The 20658-nt window shown below is 44.5% G+C and overlaps 1 protein-coding gene across 3 annotated transcripts; it reads left to right on the top strand.

Annotated features, from left to right (window-relative positions):
• The first annotated feature begins 78 nt into the window (after nucleotides 1-78).
• On the top strand, nucleotides 79-19211 carry KCNK12 (potassium two pore domain channel subfamily K member 12). Of its 3 annotated transcripts, none has more exons than XR_007375378.1 (4): nucleotides 79-430; nucleotides 12617-13508; nucleotides 16552-16667; nucleotides 18603-19211. XR_007375378.1 is itself a non-coding variant. In XM_048937105.1 (3 exons), exons 1-3 carry the CDS (start codon nucleotides 79-81, stop codon nucleotides 16598-16600), a joined length of 1293 nt encoding a protein of 430 aa, XP_048793062.1. In that variant the 3' UTR covers nucleotides 16601-19211. The 3 variants fall into 3 exon arrangements, 1 of the variants encoding a protein (XP_048793062.1); XR_007375377.1 differs by having other exon boundaries at nucleotides 17347-19211; XM_048937105.1 differs by having other exon boundaries at nucleotides 16552-19211.
• The last annotated feature ends 1447 nt before the right edge of the window (nucleotides 19212-20658 follow it).

Raw genomic sequence — 20658 nt, 5'->3', positions numbered from 1 at the left:
CCGCGGCCCCCGCAGCGAAGCCGCCGCGCCGCGCCCGCCCGTGCCCGCGGCCCCCGCCGCCGCCGCGCCGCTCCCCGGATGATGCCGCGGCGGGGGGCGGCGGGTCCTCGCCGCCGCCGGCGCCCGGCGCCCCTCAACGAGGACAACGGGCGGTTCCTGCTGCTGGCCGCCCTCATCGCGGCGTACCTGAGCGCCGGCGCCACCGTCTTCTCGGCCCTCGAGAGCCCGTCGGAGGCGGCGGCGCAGCTGCGCTGGAACCGGACCCTGCACAACTTCAGCCGCATCTTCAACATCAGCCTGCCCGAGCTGCGCGCCTTCCTGCGGAGCTACGAGGCGGCCATGGCCGCGGGCATCCGCGTCGACGCCCTGCGGCCCCGCTGGGACTTCCCCGGAGCCTTCTACTTCGTGAGCACCGTCGTCTCCACCATAGGTAGGTGAGCGCCGCCGAGGTCCCGCTCGGGCCAGCCCGGCTCCCGGGAGGGTCCCGCGGGGCGGCGCCGGGACGGCCGCTCCGAGCGCTGCGGGCCGCCGTCTGTAAAGGCTGGCAAAGTTGAGGCGCGTCTGTGAACGGAGACGTGAGATGTGCGAAGCCGCCTGCCCGGTAGCGCAGCGACGCGTCCCCTCAGCGCCGCTGGCCGCGGCTGGCTGCGGTTATCGGCGGCGGCTCGGTGGTTGGAAAGAGCGGAGCTGGATGGGCAAATGGTTTGGGGGGGGGAGGAATTTTATTTTACTCTAGCGTTGCCCCAGCGAGAGCTGCGATGTGGGATATGCACCCCAAGTAAATTTGGGCTGTCCGTAGCTCTCGGTGTTGCTTTAGGAACCGTGTCCCCGCAGACACAGCGGGCTCATTTCCTCACTCTGCCACTTTGTAAGTTCCGTAACGAGCAGATTGCCCTGGGGCCGCAGAGCGTACACGCCGTGCTTTGCTTTATTAAAAAGAAGGAAACGCACAGCTCCCCATTGTGCTCACACTCGTTTGGTTCAGAAAACATTTCATCAATAGTGACTGAGCTCTGTAACACAGCCGTGATGATGACTGCAGCAGTGCTGTTAAGCATCGTTAATTTTTGCGCTAAATAATCCCGTTAACTTTCCTTCTTTGAGTCCATTCGGTATTAAAACACCATTTTAATGTAACTTTGTTAGGCCTGCATCTCAGGAACACACAGTTGTGAAAAGATCACTACTACTGAGCTGAATGGATGGAAAACTGAGTCGGTGCACTGACAAACCAACAAAGTGCTCTGTCCGTACACCTGCAATAGCAGACAGAGGTGTGCACATACAGAACACTCCCCCCTGCAGCCCCTGCCTTGTCTTCGGGATGGCCGTGAAGATGTAAGATGTTTCTTACTCATTTGCAAATGTTTGTACCTCCGCTTCGTCCCGCTGTCTGCAGTCACTGCATCTTTGGGCAGAACGAAGGACTCGGAGGGGCTTTTCAGCGCTCTTGGCAGGTGTAAACAGAGGAATATGTTTCTCGTGCTCCTGCAATGCAACTGCATCAGCATGTACCCCAGGGGAGCAGCTCTAGAGCCTTCATACAGACCTGCTGGGCTCTCACAGCCAGCTCGTTTAGGTGCCCACCGATCTGCTCTGCCTTTGATTCCACTGTCAACTGTTATTATATTTAGCATTATAGTCGTTCAGAGCAAATTCACTTGTGTTCATGTCATGATTCATTGACAAGAAGAAAGCTATCTTTACCTAACTTCACCTAGAGCTATCAGACATTTAGAGTCAAAACAGCCTGCTTCCCCAACTGCCATATCAGATACATGTGTCAAAGCAGCTTTATTGCTTCAGCTGAATACACGCCTGTCCTAGCAACACACCAGAAAGCTTAACCAACAGAAAGGCATTGTCTTGTCAAGGAGACATCACCCACAGGTTGCTCTCTCTCTTACCCGTGAAAGGTTCCAGATTAGACAAAAGAATGCTCACTGGGTCTCTTGAGGTCCTCATCTTCCCCTCACCAGTTCTCACTGAGCTGCAGCCCCGTGCTGCTGGATGCATGCTTCACTCCCTCATCCCTTCACACAGTGAAGGCACTTCCTTGTAGGTGTGGGGCAGGGTTGGGGAGAAGCTCCTGGCCTCCACCTGGCTGGTTACATGGACTCATTCCCCACCCTTCTGCAGCAGGACCTTTGCTCTGCGCTGCTTCCATTAGGTGCTTCAGATCCTAAATTTCCTTGGTGCGGTTCTGCATCGTGCATCATTACACTGAACACAAGGCACAGGCAAACCCTCGGGACAAGAAGCGCATCAGTGAGGTCTTCAGGGAAGCAGAGTTAAAATGAATTGTTAAGTCTGATCTTTCAGCATTTTCCTGAATAGCCCACAAAGCGACTGCTGAATAGTGCACAAAACACCCTCTCGATTGTACTCTGGGCATTTGTGGTTTATGTTGCTTGTGGCTGAATAATGAAGTGCCAAATCTATTTTTCATTAAATATGTCAGATTTTCAGAACCAGGTAAGAAAATTCTTAAGGCTGGTTTCTGATTGCTTGCTGTCAGTCTGCACCATTAATTCAGTCATTACTTTGAGCTTCCAAAGATACGTTCTTTTATTCAATTTATAGTATTGCTGTTCTCATTTCTTTAAGGAGCACCTGGGTGAAGTTTATTCCTGATTCATTGGTTTGGCTGGCTGTAGAAATTCAAATTATTTTTTCCTTCCCCAGATGCAAATCACAAATAGTTCCCAGCACTTTCTTAAAGACTGAAAGCAGAGCATAAGTCAAACAAGGTTTCTCTGTGGTATGATGTGTGAAGCCTCATCAGGTATGGGTTTTCCAATGGATGGCCGTCCTACTAGCAAGTATACATTCTGCTTAGAGTACATGGGGCAGCATCTGAAGCTCTGGATTTCTGACTCAGTCCATGAATCTAATCTCTATCAAGTTTTTTTTTTCTTGTCATAAATGTTAGAATAAAAGCCAGGTACTTGCCTACTAAAACATATTTAGACATTGGCCCCTCATGCAGTCAGAATGTTAAGTTTCTAAAGTGTAAGTACACATTTTTGTACACATTTTTTGACATCTGTTGGAAAATCAAGTGGTGTAATTACTTTAGAAAAATCCATGCCAGGTGTAAAAAACAAACAAACAAACGAAAAATAGAGAGGTCAAATAATGTTTTCCAGTGCATAAAAATTAGTTTTCAACGTAAGATTTTTAGAATGCACCTTCACTGCAGATGGATTGTTTTGGAATAAGTGTGTTTAGGTCCAGGTTCTAGGTGGTTAAGAAAAGGCCACTGGGTGTCAGTGGGGTTAGACCCTGTTTGCTTTGGACCCTCTGCATGTACCCCGTGTCCCCATCTCTGGCTCTGCTCTGAAACTTGGGCAGCATAAGCCCTTCTAAAGCTCCTTTGGCTCTACGTTGAATTTGTCTGAAGAAACCCAGATGTGCTGAAGGTGGCAGTTCAGTGGAAGCAAGATGTAAAAGGGAGGGAGCTGGATGGCTCTGCAAGAACCTGTTCAGATACTGGACTGTGCTATCAGCAGCCATTGAGTTAGCCTGGCCAAAAGCATTTCACATGATAATTTAGCAAGTAATTCCACAAATAACCTTGATTGTCTGAAGGGTTAAGGTGAAAATAGATCTGTCCCATCTTCTTTGGTGCTGTATTTAAGTGGTAGCTTGGGGAAGGTTCTGGCTATTTGTCGATGCGGTTTCATCATTTATATGGCCAGTGCATACCCAAAGGTGGCAGCCCAAAGCATGCTCCCGGTCAGCATCAGCGCTGTATTTCCTTAGGACTCTGCAATTCTGGGATGCTTTTGCAAAGGGTTCACATTAGGGGGCAGTTGCTTCCAGGTCTGAACCCGTTGAAGTCCAAACAAAAGAAGCAAGCAGGAAAAGTAGTTGGAAGAACAAGCAGTATTACTAAGCTGCAGGTCTGCTCATTGTCTTTGCCACCCTGTACACAATCCAGGGCCAGCAAGAGAGTGTTTTGCAGTTTGGTCTGCTCTGGCCAGATTCGATCCCTTAGGGACGTGGGGTGTTTTGATCACTATTCTGGCAAATCTCTCTCAGTTGTTTTTTTGTCGTAGTCAGAGCAAAGGATGGGGATCAGCAGGTCAACAGCGTATTTCATAGAATCACAGAATCGGTTGGGTTGGGTTGGGTTGGGTTGCCCTGCCAGCTTCAACCCGAGGGGGGCATTAATTTCTTTATCTACCACTGGTGAGAAGTTCCTGAATGTCCAGATATGAGTTGAAAGCTCCAAGCAGGAGAGTAATGTAAATCACAGTTTGCGGCTTTGTAGTTGAGAGTGGCCATGGAAAGCTGTACTTGGGAGCATCCACGTAATTGTGCAGGTGACTTGAGGTGTTCCTGATGAAGAGTTTCATCTTAAATTTATTTTGGGGGTGTTTTTTTGATGTGTTTTTTGTTGTTACAGTTTGGTTGGTTAGCTGATCTTCCCAGGTAGTCTATCCAGCCCCCAGCCTCTGCCATCCATGTCATTCCCCTGGATACCTTGCCCCTTTCCTTGTGTTATAGCTTATCTGACACTCTCTCATCGCCCAGGCACTCTTAATTCCTCCAGCTTCTGCTCCCTCCTTCCCAATTAGCATGCCCTCCACTACTGATGTTTGATTAGATTTTGAATACTTGTTTTGCATCTTTGCAATCATTCAAATTAATAACTACCAAAGAACAACTTGCAAGTAAAGCTTTACATTTTCTTTCTCTTCCTCATCACCCCAGCGTTAGTCCTGCTATTGACCCTTGTTTCTTTTTGCAGTCTAAATTTTTCTCCCTTCTCAGGTTGTCTTCTGTTTGTTGCAGAACATACAAACTCCTTCATTTTTTCTCACATTTACTGCTGGCCCATCTTTGCAAGCATTCTGTCTTGCTTTTATGCAGACTTCAGTTGCTCTTCATTGTGAACAAAACAGGAAAAGAATTATGGGATAGATCTATTGACTGTTAACTTCACGTAACAGTCAATGTCCACTGCTCTTGTTGTGCTGGAAAATATGATGGATATCTTTATTTTACTCACTGCAGCATTAATGTACCTTTGCAGCTATTGAAGTCACTGAGAATTTACAGCTTGTTGTAGTAGCAGTGTGGTTAGAACAATGCAAAACTTGGAACATTTCATCCCTATGATTTTTTTAGTATGAAGACAGCTTTTTTTTTTTTTTTTTTTAACTGGGAACATATCCTCTATCTATGGTACTATGGAGTTTGCTTACCTTTATCAAAATAAATAGTTTTCGTAATGTCTCAGCACCAAGCACATACCTGAATGCATTTGGGGATGGGGTAGGTGAGGACATAGGACGAGGTTCACGCTGGAGAACTGGAGCATATGAAAATTGTAATAGTGCTAGTAAAATCTTCTGTGAACAGAAGCATTTAATAAAATAAAAATAATTTGAACCTAAGGTGCAGTTGGATAGCAATCCACACAAATCAGATTCGCTTAATTTTATGTCTCCGCAATTGCCTGCTTCAGCTGAAGTCAATAGCAGGCATTCTGCAGGGCTTCAGGAAATCCCATGTTAATTCTTTTGTTGGTTTGTAACGCAGCTGCAGACCTGGTGCTGTCAGCACTGCCTTGGAGGTGTCGCTGCTGTGGGTGGGTAACACATCTCCCTGAGCTCTGTGGGTCTGCAGATGGCAGTAGGTGCTGCACCAAACTGTAGATGGTGGAAGGTTCGAATGCAGTCCCTCTGGAGTTGAACAGAGAAGCAGAAAGAAAATTAAATGTAATTATATTAAATGAAGCAAGGCATTAGCAGCCTTCTCAAGTAATTAAAGCTTTGGAGTGGAGTAAGATAAGAAGTTGAAAGGTTTGGTGCTAATGTAGGGGATTACTTGGGTGAGGCACTGCTATTACTCTTGTTTAAAGATCCATAGGAAGTGCTCCTTGCTCATAGATGAAAAAAGCAATGCTTTAGTGAATTTCAATTAAAAAATAAATAAAAGAGTGAAAACCTCTTCGTTATTCATCATTAAATATTTTGTCATTTCTTTGCTGAGTATTGTGCAGACAATACATTTATCTCCTGAGGACAAACACAGAATTACAGTATCATTTGTGCTCAATGTATAAATAGAGTCAAGTCTACTCAAAGTCTTTTTGGCTGGAAAGGGCTGCAGTGTAAAAGAAAAAAAAGTGGGGTAAAATAGTTTGTCATTTTACAAAAGCTGTTACTGACAGAGCTGACAGGACCAGGAAAATGCTGGATAAAATGAAAAGTGAATGATGAAGTGGCTAAGGCGTTCAGTATCATTAACTTTAACAGCAGTCAGAGGAAATGCTTACTAAGGAAGGAAGAGTTAAATGCAGAAATAGGAAATGAGAAATAACTGATGAGTCTGGGTAGTGCTGTTACCCTGTATTTTTAGTGCAGTTCCTTAAAATTAGGTCTTGTGTCTTCTTGGAGGAAGTAGACGAGCTGTCCAAGCTCAAGGTGGCTTAAGAGCTTGTGGGAGAAAAATGGACAGGCAGCATAAAAGATCTTGCCCAGAAGGTTTAAGTTGTTGTTGTCCTATAGGTGCATCGTTATAGGTTTACTCTTTTTAAAGCAGAAGAGCTAAGACAGCTAACAAGAAACACCTTTTCTAAAAAAACATCTGCAAGCTTTTTGCTTTAGTACAGCCAAAAGAGAAGCCAATGATGTAACCTTTGGACAAACCTTCCCAGCTATGAGGCTTGGGAAGGCCAGGAGCAGCACCTTGTCTCAGACTTCACGTGGGGAGAAGTAAGGCACACGCCCAGGATCACTGGTGAAATTCAGATAGCACTATTTCTCAGCCTGACAGGAGCAGTGTTGTGAGTAGGCATGCAGGTATTCTTCCATAATATCCATATTATCTCAGGAATGTAACAAAATCTGGATACCATTATTTTTTTCTTTTTTCTTACAGCTATAAATAATTACTTTTTTTTTTTCCTGCAACCTTGGGTCCACACAGGTGTCTGAAATGCAGCTGCGAGTTTTAATAAACAACAAAAGCTGATGTGAATGCTTGTGTTTGAACAATTTAAAATGACAAAGTGTAAGCTTTTCCCTCTTAGAGTGTTGCTTAGATACACAATTCTCAAAAACATCAGAGGAAAATAAGAGATGAAGCAGCTTTAAAGGGTGAGGAATTATGATGTCAAGAGAAGCCAACTTTTGAAACTTCACCTGGAATTATATCATCAGTTCTATGAAGGCTGTGGAAAGGTGAGAGACAGCAGTGCATGGCTTCAGCCATTTGGCACGTCTCAGGGGAGGGAAAGAAGTGGCAGCTCCTGGAGTCCAGAAGCTCTGTCATCATGTATGTCCACGGGTACCGAGTCTGAATGTGTGTCTTGTTTATCATTCTTTTCTTTGCAGATTTTTCTGAGTGGTTAAATTCAGAGGTGTGTTCTCTGATCTCTGTGCTTTCACTGAGGTTCAGTGGCACAGCAAACTGAGACAGATGCTTCTGCACAGGACCTGCAGTGAGGTTAAGGCTCTGATACAGTTGCAATGGCTGTTAAGGCAGGATATGAAGAAATTAGCCTCTAGGGCAGGGAAGTGTTTTTTCCACAGTAGTATAACTTATTCAAACAACTCAGGACTGTATGGGCTACAATTTTCCATTATTAACACCACCACAGTTTCAGAAAATACAATAGCAACATGTTTTCCACCCAGCTGGGAGGATAAGGAAAGAAAACAAACCAGAGAGGACTCTGATCATCAGGTGTAGAGGCAACCAGGAGAAGCAGCTCTGGGCTGGATTAGGGCAATTCACAAGGACGCTGCAGTCTGCAGTCAAAAGAAAGAGCGTGCTGCTTCAACAGCAGTAAAAACGGATGCATTGAAAGAGTGTTTATTTGTGACCTCTATGTTAACAGAGAAGTTAAGAAGGACGCTGGTTCTGCAGAGTGCCTCTATCTCTGTTCAGTCCAGGGACTTGGCAAGAAAACTGCCATCTTGTCAGTCATTACTTTCTTTGTAGTTTGAATTCGTTTTTCTTCTGGCTTTCAGGAACCAATCCTTCCCTGAGCTTTGTTCTTCGTAGTCTCATTTTGGAGACTCTGTCCCATATTAGAAACCCTGAAGTGATATGATAGGATTAACCAGCAAACCCAAATGTAATCTTGCCAGAGATTTCCACCCTTAAGCCTGTGACCAGTCTTGAGTGTCCCATGCTTAGAGATGCAGGCAGGAGAGAAGGGAGCTGCGTAGCAGCCTTGGTGCTGGAGCTGCTGCTGTTCTGGCGATGCTGGAGGCTTAGTGATAGCCATTTGCTCATACAGTGTACAGAGAGGAGCAGCCAGTCACAGCCAATGACCATAAAACTGATTTAGAGACACTTGTGTTTCTTCCTAACCTTGACTGTACCAAAGCAGCTTGTCCAGAGCAGGTGGTCAGCCTCCTTCTGTACTTACTGGGCTACCTGTGTACAGAAATGAGCAGGGTTTTGGGGGGTTAATCTTTGATATGCCTTTCGTTCTCGTCATGCACACAGAAATGGCAGTGTGCAGTCCAACACAGAAAAAATGCTTACCTACCTCTAGTAGATGAATAGAGCAATAGTACTGCTGCTGGTGGTGAAGCTGAGACTCCAGCACAGCTCTCAGGGCCATTTATCATTCAGATGTACAAAAGTTATACCACGTGATCTGATAAATGTCTGTGCTGATCACTCACTAGAAATTGACAGTCTTTCTTGGAAAGCTCAGCTAGATGTCAGTGGAGAAAAACACACTTGGGAGCCCTGCAGTGTGCAGGAGAAGGTAAATGTACACATGCAGCAGGGCTATAATCAAAGAATCATAGCATCATAAAGGTTGGAAAAGACCTCCAAGATCATCCAGTCCAACCGTCCACCTACCACCAATATTTCCCCACTAAACCACGTCCCTCAGTACAACATCTAAATGTTTCTTCTCTCCTTCCTCAGGGCCACCTCCAGTGCCTTAGACTGCTATCAAAGTGATAACACTTGAGGTTGTCTTTTGACTGTATTAAAACAGAAAACTTGGGGATATTTTAAATAACCATACTGTTAATCTTATTTCCTTTTCTGTGAAGAGAGCTTGGGTTACAGCAGAGGCTGACAAATGTGCTGATTCTCATAGAACTGAGTTTACTTTTAAAAGGAGTGAAAACCTGGTCTTGGCCTCGTGGGTGGTGGATAGAATGTAGAGAAGCACTGAGGAGGGTTACAGTTACTCAGTACTGCTGTGCAGAGCAGCATTTTGCATAACCAATAATCTGGTTACAACCATGTATAAACAGAGGAGAAGTGGTGCTGTCAGAAGCCTTTAATGATTTCTCACAGCTTCTTGAAACTCCTTGGAGTTCATTTCATCATCTCCATCATTCTACCAGCATGGGTTCTTCTGAACAGCAATTGTCTCAAGCACCAGACTGATATTTCAATGGCAGAGGTATAACAAGAAGCAGTGGCCACCTGGCTTGACACTATGTTCATTGAGTTTATTGGAGTGCTCTATTAGTAAAGCTCTCAAAAAATGGACTGTTTGATCCCCAGAGTGGGGGTATTTTGATAAAGCTGGCTGTCAAGAATGTTAAGGAAAAATAACTTACTCATTTGTGGTCTCAAAAGGCTGACTGTGGTGGTCCCAGTCCTTGGGAGAAAGCTGTGTATGTGGCGGAAGAGTTCTGTCTGCAGCAGTTTGATCTGCTCTGCACTGTGACCCTGTATCCAGGGTAACTGTTCCTGGATATTAGGTATTGAGGAGCTGCAGAATAAATGAGAGGTAGCTGGGAAATAGATAGGTACGGTTCTGTCAGAAGCAATAATGATGAAGTGCTGGCAGGTGAAAAGTGGTTGAAAGGAGCACAAGATCCCTAATCCAGAGTTTTAGTTCTAAAATACAGAATGTGTACATGTTGGGCAGTAGCAACTTATCAGGACTCTGGGAAACCATGAAGTAAACAAAGCACGTTTGGAGCAGATATGAAACAAAACTGATTGCTTTTAGTTTATCTTTCTGTAACCTACATTCTTGGCGACCAGCCTTGTAGAGCTTAGTCTTTACATCTCAAGAAATTAATTCTGCCTGGTAACAGCATTCCAGTTATAGATACTTTCTTTGTTTAGAGAAATCATTTGTTTTAATTTTAGGGCTTGGATTGGTTTAGGGTTGTTTTTTTTCATTCCTTTACATATAGTGCAGGAGTGTCTTATGGCAGAGGATGGGAAGCTTTCTGTTTACTCAGTTCTTGTGTTCTGTTTTCAGGTGACCAAAACTTTCTTCCATTTCTGGGTAAATATATCTTTACTGGAAAACTGTCAACCCCTTTAATGTCAAAAACAAGACCAACATGTCACAGGCACATTCCTTTTTGCAAGTTCATGTTTCATTGTTTCTGCCTTTAATCATCAGCTTAAATATATCAGAACTCTTGCAGGCTGAATAGTGCCTAAAAAACCTAATAAGCAAGTAAGAATAAGGGTCTCATTAATTTACTTAGCCATGAGAGGCTGCATAAGCATTATCTGCTTTTATCAAATCGTCTTCATCAATTCTGTTTGTCTGGGGATAGAGTGAAATTAATGCTGCCATAGGCTGTGCATCCAAAGTCATAGGTTGGAGTGTGGCAGAATTAGAATGAGAGAAGATGAATAACTGCTTGAGACGCACAGAGTCAACCCCAGCATTGACTTTATGTATATCATTGCCATATATATAGCCATATATGCCAGTGTCATGGAAAAATCGAAGCACTCTTGTGCTTTAAATAGAAGATTCAAAGCATAGATATTCTGCCTGAATTTATTTTGTCTGAGGATCAGGATGATACTGGGCCTTGAGGAGGGGCTGAGCTCAAGTGAAGAGCACAGCAGGAGTAACACTATGTGACCTGGGTGGTGCCAAAGGGGCAGACCTTATAGGAGGGGACATGAGTGTGCTGCTGGCTGCTGACGGAGCACCTGATGGTACTGCATTACCTGGGCATGCTCTTTGCTTGTTTTCCATACACCTTAGTATCTTGTTACAGGGGTGTGACTTTTCACCTTGCATAGATACGTAGAAAACGTTGGTAACATTATGCTTCAGAAATCTCTTAAACTTAAGCCGTATGAAAAATACACATCACCACTGACAGCACCAAACAACACTAGAAAACTTCAGCGCGCTTATAATTCTACCTAAACTGACACTGTTTTTTTTTTAAATTCATAATTAATTAACGTGTTTAGCCATATGTGCAACAGCCCATTTATTTTGATCACGATAGTCAGGCACTTACAGTGAAGCTCATGTTTAACCACTTTGCTGATGAGGTATGGGCTGACAGATGCCGTCTCCCTAATGAGCTGGCTGTGTATTCCTTGCTGGCAGCCACACAGACTTCCTGACTTCTTCTGGAGACCACTAGTGGATATTTATCACCAAACCAGAGGGCTCTGGCAAGCACGGAGGCTCACCCAGAGAGCAGCTTCACCCTGCACAAGAGGAGCTGACTAAAGCCTTATCCACCCTTATTAAGTCTGGGAATAGCAAGGCAGGCTTTGGGAAGCTTACTTGGAAGGTAGATCTTCAGCACAACAGAACAGAGGGGCTGTGGGTCCGGGCAACAACAGCCAGTTACATCTGTGTCGTTTTTTTATTCTTTTCTACTACTCTGCACATTTTTCACTTCCACATTTTCATGAATATTTAAATGGATTTCAGGCAGCAATCTCAACTTGCTATACATAAGAAATGCTTCTCTTTTTCTGCTTATAGGTGCATAATGATAAACCAGATTTAATGATTTCATTATGTTCACATTATCTGTTAAATGCAGCTTTCTTAGCAAACTTTCACTGGCATGGTCTGCTGTTGATATTTACTTCCCTAAGTATGTTACTTGCTCAGCAATCTCATGGAATAGTGAGGTAAAAAGATTTCAGCTTGTCATTTTGGGCAGTGCATTCATTTTAATTATACCTGGTTATTTATCCATGGAGTGTGATCAGTCACCTGAGCCCCATCAGAATGATTTTTGACTGAACTCTGTGCTTCTACAGAGAATAGCAGTAACGAGGGCAATACCTGCAGGCTTTTCCTTTTCTCTGTGACTGTGTCAGGTGGGCTGGGCTCAGTTGGGATTTGGTTAGAGTGTTACGGTGGTGTTATTTTCAAAATAATGTTCAATCTTTTGGGAGTTTTTTTTCCTTCTGTTTTGTAACCTGAAGACTTCCATCTTGTCAGCCGGGGGGTGTAATCAGACTTTGATGGTAATAGCATTATGCTGATTTACAGCTCATAAATGGAGGACTTTCCCAGCTGGCCGTGCTGGTTCACACAGTGGAAGCAGGGAGGTGACCCGCTTGTCTCACCTCACCTCAGCATGCTGTAGGCTCACAAAGGCTTTCTTCCCCTGCAGCACTCTCTCAGTGGCCGTGGTGTCTCCCTATGAATTCGCTGTCTTTCATGACTGCTGGAAGTTTTTGCTCTCCTGTGAACTGTAATCACCTTATTGAGCTTTTCAGTGCCTCCTTCATTCTTTAGAAAACTTATCTCATGTTGACCTTATCTGACACAGAGATAGGACTCTCTTTTGCCCAGTGGGACAAGATAAGTTTCACGCTTCCTGAGCTTATGCATGAAAAACTGTGGCAGTAACGTTCCTCCTTTTTCTCCACACCTTAGGTTTTGGAATGACCACACCAGCAACAGTGGCTGGAAAAGTATTCCTCATCGTTTACGGTCTTTTTGGGTGTGCTGGGACTATCCTCTTCTTCAACCTCTTTCTGGAGCGCATTATCTCCCTCCTGGCGTTCATCATGAAGGCTTGCCACGAAAGACAGCTGCGAAGAAGTGGTCTCCTACCTCCCAACTTCCGAAGAGGTTCAGCTATGTCGGGGGTGGGCAGCCTCATCGGCTGGAAGCCATCTGTTTATCACGTGATGCTCATTCTGGGAATTTTTGCCATCACGCTTTCGTGCTGCGCTTCTGCGATGTACACGTTGGTGGAAGGGTGGAACTACGTCGACTCCTTGTACTATTGTTTTGTCACCTTTAGCACCATCGGCTTTGGAGATTTGGTAAGCAGCCAAAACGCTGTGTACCAAAATCAGGGATTATACAGATTCGGAAACTTCATCTTTATATTAATGGGGGTATGTTGCATATACTCTCTTTTTAACGTCATCTCAATTGTAATCAAGCAACTCTTGAACTGGGTGTTGAAAAAACTCAGATGCAGATGTTGCCCAAAGTGCCATAAGTCAAGTACTCGCCTTGGGCGTCGCAACGCCATCACCCCAGGAGCCCGCCTGCGCCGGCACAAAATCTCCCTGGAGGCTGATGGGCAGTACGACAGTGACACAGATGGCAGGAGGCTCTCTGGAGAGATGATCTCCATGAGGGAGCTCACGGCGTCCAACAAGGTCTCTCTGGCTATTTTGCAAAAGCAGCTGTACGAGACAGCCAACGGCTACCCGAGGAACGTTTGTATCAATACAAGGCACAACGGGTTCTCCGCAGGGGTGGGTGCTCTAGCCATCATGAACAACCGCTTGGCAGAAACCAGTGACTCTAGGTAGAGTTTTTGAAGTTCTTTTTGTTTCTTTGATAAAAATAAAATGATGATTTCAGGTGGGATTAACGCTGCAAATGATCAAAGTTTTACGTTCAGAGCAGACTCAGTATTCGTTGGATGTTCAGCAGTTTGGTGTCTTTGGTTTTTATGTCTTCTCCAACATGCAGTAACATCTTGACCACAATGTCACAATTCTCCCTGGGGGGTTTTGTGAGGGACTTGGATGTCTTTGATGCAGAATCTGAAGCGTTTTCAGAAGAGTGGCATGAGAGGTTACAGCGGTGTCAGAATGGACGTCTTACACAGCAGATAGCCTGGAGTCTGGGTTTGAATGCATTCTGAGCAAGGTCAGTTCCAGATTCAAACTTGGAGGATTAAGGGTTGTCTAAACCCATATCTCACTGTTTGTTGGAGTCTGGATCTGGCCCTGAACTTTGCACTTGATGCTCTTGCCAATTTGTTATACCAGGCCTGTATATAACATACACGTAGGTGACTGCAGGTACCCCAGCCTTAGGGTGACCGTGCTTCACTTGAATAATCCTGTTGACCTCAGCGGTAGAGAATCAAATCGACTGAATTCCCCTGACAACAAGCAACTCTTTTTCAGCCAGTCTTGTCAGAAACACCACGCGCTACCTAACTCTTAAAAGTTGGGGGATTATAAGTCATAAGAAGCATGTTGAAACATGCACAGCAGTTCCTCCCTACAGAATAACCTGAAAACATGCAAGAGAAGCCAGCATTCATCTCTGGTGTCAAATGTTTGCATTTCTACTGAGAAGTAAGTTAAACTGTTTATTAATGATGTTACTTTTACATGAAAATTACCTGCTAAAATGAACGTAGGCTCTCTCTGTTGTCATAAATCTTCCACTATACTGTTGAATACTGTTGCAGAGGATCTTGCAAATAATTTAATTGCAATTTTCCACAGGCCCCAGCAACACTTGTTTTCCACAGACCTTACTAAAAGCTGTGCAAAATAGATTTTTGGAGCAAAACTTCAGAGGATTTTGTAGATCCTCCAGAAGCTGACTTCTCCAAAATGATTATATTAAATCATAAATTGGCCTAGGGTTGTTGCTACTGTTTTAACTCCTATTTAATGGTGCTAGTCCAAACTGCTGAGGGAGCATCTTTAAGCAGACCTGGTCTGAATGTGTGTTTCAGCATGATGGATGGGTGCAGAGGCATTCCTGCAAATAGCTATTATGGATATTTGCAAAGATCTAGATAATTAATTTAATTTCTCTCTTCTGTAAGGCTGTAAGGATTAAAATTTTCTCCAGATTTCAGAAAGAAATAGCACTTAAGGCTTAAGCCACAATGGTCTGAAAACCTCTTGGATAGTTCTAGGCAAGGCGATGGCGAGTGGTTTGATTGTCAGGGAAAAAATACAAAAAAGTTGATGGAAAAGGACTAGGGCTGTTAGAAATGTTTGAAAGTACATCTGTGAAGTTCCATATAGAGAACGTGTTGGTTTGTTTTGCGTATTTGGGTCTCGCTCATGTTGCTTTCCTTTGAACTCGCAACATTTCGGAATTTAACCTTGGGGAATTAACTTTTAATTTGAGGGTTTGCACACTTTGCACACGTGAGACTGCCAGCTGAAGGGTGGCAGTGATTGTATCTTTTATGTAAAGGAGAAGGGATCAGAGCATTAGACCATTAGATGTGGCTTTTACACCACAATTGTAGTCACAGCTTTTGAGGCCAGAATCACTCCGTGACGTTTGCGTTCTCTGCCTACCTGTTACAGAGTTTACAAGTACTTGGTATGGCAGAGGCTGCATTTGAGCAGCCTTCATTTGGCAGGAGCTTCCCTGGTTGCAGAGGCTCCCAAAGCTCCATGGGTCTGTGTATGCACTCCCTCTCAGCTGCTGCGTTTGAGTGTCAATTTATAAGCTTGTTCATTAAGAGCATGGACGTATAGCACACTGCTTTCTTTGAAGCTAGACCTCCCTTAGGATCGTATCGTGGTTCCTTTGCCATTGCTGGGACTGTTGCTCATTGTGCAGACCCTGCTGTGTGAAGTGCTGCATAAGTAGAGGCAGGTGGGCTTTATTGCAGCAGAATTGCTTAGGTTTATAGTTGTAAAAATGAGTTCAAATGCATTACTGTTCTGGGAGCTCAAGAGCTACATCTTTATGATAACAAAATTGCAGGTTAAGGGTTTTTATTTTTTCAGTAAGTTGTTTTTAAAAGATAACTGTTATAACTGCAATTAGGATTTTGTTTAAATGTTTGTAAATTGTTTTCAAACTACCTACTTGTGCCAGGGAAACGTGAATTAATGTGAATTTGCTCATACACCTCCTCTGCCATTCCTGCACTTCTTCTGAGCCCAGTCAGAGGCAGACATGCTCTGTGATTTACATGTTTCTGATTCTGATTGCCTTTTTTCTGACCTGGATGCCAGCCTGGACTCCTGAGCAGAAGCACTGCAGAATGCTTTGCAGGTCCTGCTGACATCAGGGGGAGATGGATTGGCTCTTAGAACTGGGCTCCTCAAGGGCTTTGGGCAACTGATCGCTACTCTGTGCGCTTATGTGCAATGTCTCATTACTCCTGAGATCCTTGAAATCCTCCCTTCTGCTTCTCCTTAGCCTCAGAGGGATGTAAAGAAAGCACATGCCCTGATTTCTGCCAGTGGCCCTATTTCTTGCAGTGCACATATACCCATGTACTGGCGTGACTCAACCCGGGCCATTCTATGATCCTGTGAAAACTGAACTCCATATCCCCACTTTTCTGTGGACTAGCACTGTCTGGGCATTGAGTACTGATGTGCATGAGCCTGCGAGCCAGGAGGATGTGGAGGACTTGGAACCAGTCCTTTGTAGTTCCTTCTGCTCTTTCTTCAGCTTTCTAAGGGAAGCTTGTCTTAAAACTTGCAATGCTGGAGTATCTAACTCCTCCCCTCTTGTACCGTGTATGGTTCAACTCAGAATTCCCCAGGGCAGCCTGTTCTTTTTCTTAATTAAACCCTAAACATGCACTAGGTGCACCAAGTAGAATTCCTCCTGATATTTCTTTGCAGACAAAGCAGACACCTGCAATACCCAGACAGACTGAAGCACAAGAAATGAGAAGGAAGCTGAAGGAGCAAAATGGGAAAATGAAAGCACACTGCACTAGACTGCACTTTCTTTTCAGGTAACTCGGGATTTGTATTACAGTCTTGAATAGTTTTTTACAGGTTCTATTTTTGGACAGCCAAAAAGTTAGCTTAGGATTGGATAGTTCATCTTTCCTTCCATTCACTCCTCTCATTTTCCTGCTGCGTCACTCTCAGACAGTTCCACTGCTTGATGAGCAGCTGTACAGGCAGCAGAAACTCTAAATAACAGGTGCCTGTGCCCCATGGCTATATTTGAGTGGTGGATGTATAGCCAAAGCCACTGCCTTGGTATAAACCTGATGGCCTATGGGATGAAGTGATAATTACACAGAAATGACCCATTGCAGTGAGACCATTCTTAACCTATTTGTTTCTTTTTTCTAACTTTCTCTCTCAAAAAATATTGACTAATTATTTATACAGTGAATGTTCAACACTAATTTAAACAAAGTCATATTTAGTGCAGTGCTGTTTGCTAGGGAGATCTACGGACAGTGGCTTCTGCTCTCATTGGATTACTAATGTTCCTTTCCAAACCAACACACATTTTCAATATTGTATTTAAATCATACAGTAGAAGTTGCCTTAGGTGGTAAATTCAGTCATGCACAAATATGTGACCCTCGCAGGATAACTAATGAAATGTGCACAGTGCACTGTACGACCTGTATGCAAACCCTCCACCTCTGTACATGTTGGGTTTGTTCCTTACAGCCATGGAATGATTTGGGTTGGAAGGGATCGTACAGATCACCTGGCTGCAAGCACCCTGCCTTGGGAAAGGACAGACCGTATGGCTATGGATACTTGGCCATGTAGGTTGGGAAAGAAAACAGCAAATGTACCTGTGTTGATGTACACTGCCACCTGTTGACTCCTTTTACTTCCAAAGCCCTGAGATGGTCCCACTTGCAGTGCTCCTGCTGTATCCAGAAGAATGGGAAGTGTGGAGAAAGGGAGAACATCAGAGGTATTTTCCAAGTAATGCAGGAGGAAAAAAAAGCAGTCTTTGCTTTCAGTACACACGTGCATCGTGTTCCATCATAAAAGCACAGACAGCACCACAGCTCAAAGTTGCTCCTGATGCGTCACAGGCTCATGTGGGTCATGAGCTCATTCAGAGATGAACTGTGTGAGATGCAGAGGAAAGCAGAGAGCTGCACGCTTACATATGCTGCGCTCCATCCCGCAGGCGAGCGCTGCAGGGCCAACCTGGGAAGCTGACAACCAGGTGTACTGCTGGAAAGGCAGCCACACTGCTCTGTGGCTCAGATGAGCAACATGTTAGGTACACTGCAGGTCCTGATTTCAACCTCGGCTCCCCTTCAGTCCCAGCATCCACACTGTGCTCAGGCAGGGGCCAGCCAGCTCCCAGCCTGCTCCAAGCGAGGGGCACAAGGACATCAGTGGCTTCTGAGATGTGCAGCATCACAGCCCAAGTGCTTTCAGGATCAGATCATCTAAGAAACGTGAATAAGATGTTCTTGTGATCCTGTCACATTTCACAAAGTGTAAGGCAGCAGGTTGATGTAAAATAACTGCTTATAAAAACACATAATCACTGATAATTCAGGCAATGTGCAATTCAGACACCAAGTGTGTTCTCAGTGCTTGTCATCTCCTAATGTTTCTATTAGGGAATCAGTTGTAGTCCCTGGAAGTAAAATCCATCTGGCTGTGGGCAGTAATTCATCTCATTTCATGGTAATATCAGCAGCAAAAACCACTACAGCCAAAAAATATTTTAGACCATTTTGTTGCGAATGTACTTACTGTTTATTTACCAGGAAACAAAAAAAGCTGTCTCTTTGCTTACACAGACACAAAACTTCAGCTTATTGGGAGGTATCTTTCATCACACTCTGCAAAAGTAATAGCTGCAAATTTCAAGCCAATACAAAAGGACTCAACTGTGAAAAGAATATGTCTGCTCAAAGGTATTCCTGTTTAATTCTTGTTTATTTTTACAGGCACACAGCTTCATAGGTTTCTGTAACTGAGCTGCTGTTATTATTTGTTATGATGAACATCAGAGGAACTTTGCTTCTGTTAATTCCCTGGGTTTGGTGTTTGCTGACTGCTGTGTTTCACTGTGTGAACTGGGGAAGGAATGCCCCATCCACGCTGGTTTCCTGGTGGCATCACTTACCCCTTTGCATTCATTGCATACATAAATTCCTGTAATTGGTTGATGAGAAAGTACCAGTATTTGTTCTCCTTGAGATGATGCTTCCCAGCAAAACAGCAACTGAAATAAGTTTGAAGATTGAAGTCTGCTTAAATGATTGACATTTTAAAAATGATTTAATTCTGGGTTGACATCCAGCACACCCAGTAATTGTGAGTGCTTTTATCACCCAGCTGATTTTCAGTGTCAGCTCAGGATTTTCCCAGGATAAGATCTCTGAGCACAGAGGACTAAAAGCCATACTCAGCTCACTCTACTGGTATGTTATATACAGCTTGCCACCAAATGGAGCAGACATGTTTGGCTCCCTTCATACATGGTTGGAAATGGCGCTGGATCGTTGCCGTGAAGCTCTTACAAAGACTCTTGAAATAAACAGGAGAAAACATTGCCTGGAGGACGTGTGTGAGTGTTCTTTGTGGAGCCAGTGCTGAGGGTTCTGCTTCAGTTTCATTCTCTTTTCTCACTCAGAGGTTGGTGAGGTCCTGGCACTGCTGCCGAGAGAGCTGTGGTGCCCCATCCCTGGAGATGCCCAAGACCAGGCTGGATGGGCAGCTGAGCTGGTGGGGGGCAGCCACGTGTGCTGTGTGTTCATCCAGCAGTGCAACAGGCTCTCCAACTGCACGGTGCCACCCAGGAAGAGCTGCAAGATCCAGCCTCTGCTCAGCCACAAAGTAGAGAGCAGATGGAGGCTGTTTGCTCTCTATGTGGCTGTAAGGAACTGCTGCTGTATCTCCCCAGGTTTCATTCAGATCAATAGGATACTTCCGTGCAGGGTATTAAGATAAACTCAGGAAGTTTTGCTACTGACTGAAGAGAGACATTAAGAAAAAAATCAATCACGCTGCAAACAGAGAAATGTTATTGCCTTGATTGTGGAGGTTTGCTAGGCGACATGGAACCAAAGGAGAAACTATTCCAGTTCATAATCCCAGTCAAGTCCTACACGTCTGCCCTCACCTCTGCATCTCGCTGAAATGAGCTCCAGCCAAAGCCAGTGCCCAGCTCCTGCTGCAGCTGGGCCAGACACACAGCCTGTGGACACTGATTGGCAGCTCCTGCCTGCCAGAACGCACACAGAATTGTTTCCCTGATAGACAGGAGAAAGGAGAGAGAGGGACAGCCAATGGAGCTGTGCTGGACAAGAAGTAAGAGGGGAGCTGCCAGCTTCTTAGTGCTGAGCCCACTGCCTCTCAGCATGGATGCTGCTGCTATGAGCACTGCATCCCTGGGGTTTGTACAGGGTCCCTACCTCCATCTTGTTACATCATTGTGGATTTGCAGTATTCTCTCGCCCATGTAAAACCAGACCAATTAATCTAGATTATGTAGGGAGGTTAAAGCTCACTCCTGAAATCACTGCAAATCAGGTAAAACCCATCAGCAGTTATACAGGAACAGGAGCCAACATTGGAAGAGATTGTTCATACCCATCTAATGAGGCTGAATCATTGCCTTTGGCTCTTCATGACTGTAAGTAACGTTTTAGTTTTTACCAATCTTTGTATTTTTCATTCATCTTCCAAAAATGTAAGTGTAATTCAGCAACCTCATGAGAATCAGCTGTGCTATTACACAGGAAATGAAATATTTCTTGATAAATCGAATAAGTGATGGGAAACATTGCTGTGAGATCTGAGATCATTAAAACAGAAATTACCCTGCACTAAGAATGGGTTATTGGCAGCTACAGGCTGTGTGCACATGCCTGAGAGAAAAAAAAGACAAGAAAACACGAGCCATCAGGAATTATTTCTTAGAGACTGTTTCCCTCTGAAGAGCAATTACCTTCCTCAAACACAGCATTATCAATAGTTAGAAGCCCACGGATGAATAGA

The sequence above is a fragment of the Lagopus muta genome, chromosome 2 (genome assembly GCF_023343835.1).
Source record: "Lagopus muta isolate bLagMut1 chromosome 2, bLagMut1 primary, whole genome shotgun sequence".
NCBI classification, from domain to species: Eukaryota; Metazoa; Chordata; class Aves; order Galliformes; family Phasianidae; genus Lagopus; species Lagopus muta.
The sequence above is the reverse complement of the archived record's forward strand: the minus strand, read 5'-3'. Positions and strand labels throughout refer to the sequence as shown.

Excerpts from the sequence above, each read along its gene's own strand:
- KCNK12 (XM_048937105.1), top strand. The coding sequence starts at position 79 with ATGATGCCGCGGCGGGGGGCGGCGGGTCCTCGCCGCCGCCGGCGCCCG. Across the intron at positions 431-12,616 it reads CACCGTCGTCTCCACCATAG|GTTTTGGAATGACCACACCA; the intron begins GTAGGTGAGCGC and ends TCCACACCTTAG. Across the intron at positions 13,509-16,551 it reads GCAGAAACCAGTGACTCTAG|ACAAAGCAGACACCTGCAAT; the intron begins GTAGAGTTTTTG and ends ATTTCTTTGCAG.